Source organism: Aegilops tauschii, chromosome 2, assembly GCF_002575655.3.
Source record: "Aegilops tauschii subsp. strangulata cultivar AL8/78 chromosome 2, Aet v6.0, whole genome shotgun sequence".
NCBI classification, from domain to species: Eukaryota; Viridiplantae; Streptophyta; class Magnoliopsida; order Poales; family Poaceae; genus Aegilops; species Aegilops tauschii.
In genome coordinates this window covers 156,263,090-156,265,631 of record NC_053036.3, presented here as the reverse complement: position 1 = coordinate 156,265,631, position 2,542 = coordinate 156,263,090, and the positions used below count along the sequence as shown (strand labels likewise).

The following is a 2,542-nucleotide window of genomic DNA, read 5'->3' as shown; positions in this document are numbered from 1 at the left end:
CTGAAAGAGGATATACAGATATATAGCTACTCTTCTACAGATATATGCCACGTTCTTTCCAGTGTTTTTTCGGCCGAATTGCGGAGTACAACAGCGACAGTGGTCTCCGATCGGACAAATCCTCGTGCTCGGCTCAGCCATGCCATCGCTCGCGTGCCGACGGTGACGCTAGGGAATCTGCATGCTAGTGGCCGGGTCGACGCATGCTCCCGCTGTCAAAAGTGAAAGAGATGAGTAGCTCCATGTACGTACTCCTACTGGTTTACCTGCTTCGTCAAAGAGAGATTAATTCAGGTCACGGCATAAAGCTCAGCTCCATCCACCTTTTTACCCAACTGGACTTTCCCCCACATGAGCTCACACACATTTTGAGGACATACACATGCATGGCAAGAACACAAAGAGAAAGAAGAATAAGAAGAAGCCAGCTACTAGCTACATCCATGAATGAATAATGGAACAATCCGTGACCAGCCGATTGGCATGAACGATTGTTTCTGATTCCCTTTCTCTTGTCCGAGGAATCGAACAACAGATGCATCCATCCCCTAAACCTAGAATGAACGAATTGCCCAAATCGCAGCAGCAACGGCCGATCCAACAGCAACCACGATTTAGCTTGTGCTTGACGAGGACTCGAGGTTCATGAAAGAAACCATTTTTTCCATCACTGGCTGGCATTTGTGAGTGCCAGTGCAATGGTCCGCGGATGGCCGTCATTTCGAGCCGACGCCGAGCGTGAGCTCAAGCTCCTCGGCGGCGACCTCGTGGATCCTCTCCCCTTCCCACGGCGTCACCCTCCCCTTGTCGAACTCGAACTCCGGGCCGCTTCGGCCCCTCTCCCCCGCCATTCCATCCATCTCCATGGAGTTCGAGCTGGAGGCGCCTAGGTTGACGAGGTTGTACGCGGGCGACGTCGGCGCCGTCGTGGCCATCTGGAAGCTGATCCACCGGCCAGAGTCCACCGTGGAGACGTCCGACTCGTCGCACTCCGGTATCGTGTCCGGGTGCTCGTGCCGGCGGCCACGGGTGGGGCTCGCCGGCGCGGAGAGGGCGAAGAACGGGTGCCGGAACGGGTCGACCTCCCAGTCCGGCTTCAGGATCTTGGGCGGCCGCGACGCGGTCGGCGACGAGAGCGGCGGCGTCACTGGCGCGCTGTTGGAGACCCGGAGCGGGGGCAGGTTGGGGAGGCCACGGAGGAACGGGAGGAGGCAGGCGGGGCTCGAGTTGTCGAGGCGCGAGGGGCTCGGGAAGCTCGACGACGCCGGGCTGGCGTGGTAGGAAGGCACCGGGCTCGGGAACGACGACGAGGGCGCACTGAGCAGCTGCGAGGACGAGCAGGGGCTCATGCCCGCCGACGAGACCCCACCGAACGGCCCGGACGACGGCGGCTTGTATCCCTGCCACGAATCGAACCAAACAATCAGATCTACACATCCAAGCAAGCCTAGCTAGATCCAGGAGATGGAGGGAGAGAAGAAACATGGGAGGGGAGGGGGCCGATCTCGATCCCGAGACCAAGAAACGAGGTCTAGCTCGCTCTCACCTTGCGGTAGGTGGTGCCGTCGTCCTCCACGACCCATCCGGCCTCGCGGCAGAGCTCCTTGAGCACCTCGTTGTTGTCGCAGTGCTTGGGGAGCTTGTAGTTGCCGAGCGCGCGGAGGCCGGTGAAGATCTTGGCGGCGATGGCCCGGCGCCGGCGCTCGCGCCGCTTGTTGTTCTCCCGCTCCTTCCACGTGGGCGTCCGGCCCAGCCCGGCGTCCGCCTCCGCCGCCGCCGCCGCCCGGGCCGCCCCCGACGTCATGCTAGCTCCCCTGCTCCTCGCTGCTCTGCTCCGCTCCGCTGCTGCTCTCTCTCACTCCCCGTCCCCTCTCTTCTCTCTCCACTTGGCCTAGCTCGTTTCTTTAATGGTGAGGTGGGGTGCTACAGTATGGGACGGGAGGGAGCTGGGCTAGCCGCGGCGTGGAGTGGCGTGGTGTGTGCTCTCTGGTGTGGGGTCGTCTGGGCTGGCTCACGAGGAGGGTACGGCGACCCCCGTCCGCTTTATTGCGACTGGATTGGCCAGATTCTACTGGTTGTGTCCGGGCCGGGCCGGGCCCACCTTTCCCTCTTGGCGGGCTCGGCTTTTGAGGACGGTGAGTGTGAACTGAGGTGAGTGCGAGTGGTGCTCTGCGTGTGTCATGTGCCTGTGCCCGGCGCGTTGGGATTTGCCCCACGAATTTTACGGCCGTCGTGCTGGAGGATAGGTACACAACGAACGAGGAGTATCTAGGGGCGCTGCTCCTCGCAAAGTGCGTGCGTGCGTAGAAACTCGCTTGTAGAGTAGCGTCGTCGATCGACCAATGGAATGGAAGCAAGTTCTGGTGAATACGGAGGGCAGAATTGTACGTGTACAGTCGCAGTACTGGGTTCGATTCGGTGGGTGGCTGTGTGCGTGGCTTGGCAGATTTCCCAAATATTAGTATACATGCGCAAACTTCTCCGTGCAAGAAACTCCACCAAACATGCTCGGCTCGGGCCGGCCATTGTCTGAAAGAGAAAA

The 2,542-nt window shown here is 60.2% G+C and overlaps 1 protein-coding gene across 1 annotated transcript; it reads right to left on the bottom strand.

Moving 5' to 3' along the window:
- Positions 1-324: 324 nt before the first annotated feature.
- On the bottom strand, positions 325-2,015 carry LOC109736635 (protein BZR1 homolog 1). Its single transcript, XM_020295848.4, has 2 exons — positions 1,547-2,015; positions 325-1,400 (listed from the first exon to the last, which is right to left on the bottom strand). Exons 1-2 carry the CDS (start codon positions 1,802-1,804, stop codon positions 717-719), a joined length of 942 nt encoding a protein of 313 aa, XP_020151437.1. The 5' UTR covers positions 1,805-2,015; the 3' UTR covers positions 325-716.
- Between the last annotated feature and the right edge of the window lie 527 nt (positions 2,016-2,542).

What these genes read in the sequence shown, in the direction of transcription:
- LOC109736635 (XM_020295848.4), bottom strand. Translation starts at nt 1,804, where the DNA reads ATGACGTCGGGGGCGGCCCGGGCGGCGGCGGCGGCGGAGGCGGACGCC. An exon ending in ACGGCACCACCTACCGCAAG is followed by an intron (nt 1,401 to 1,546) that starts GTGAGAGCGAGC and finishes GATTCGTGGCAG; the next exon opens with GGATACAAGCCGCCGTCGTC.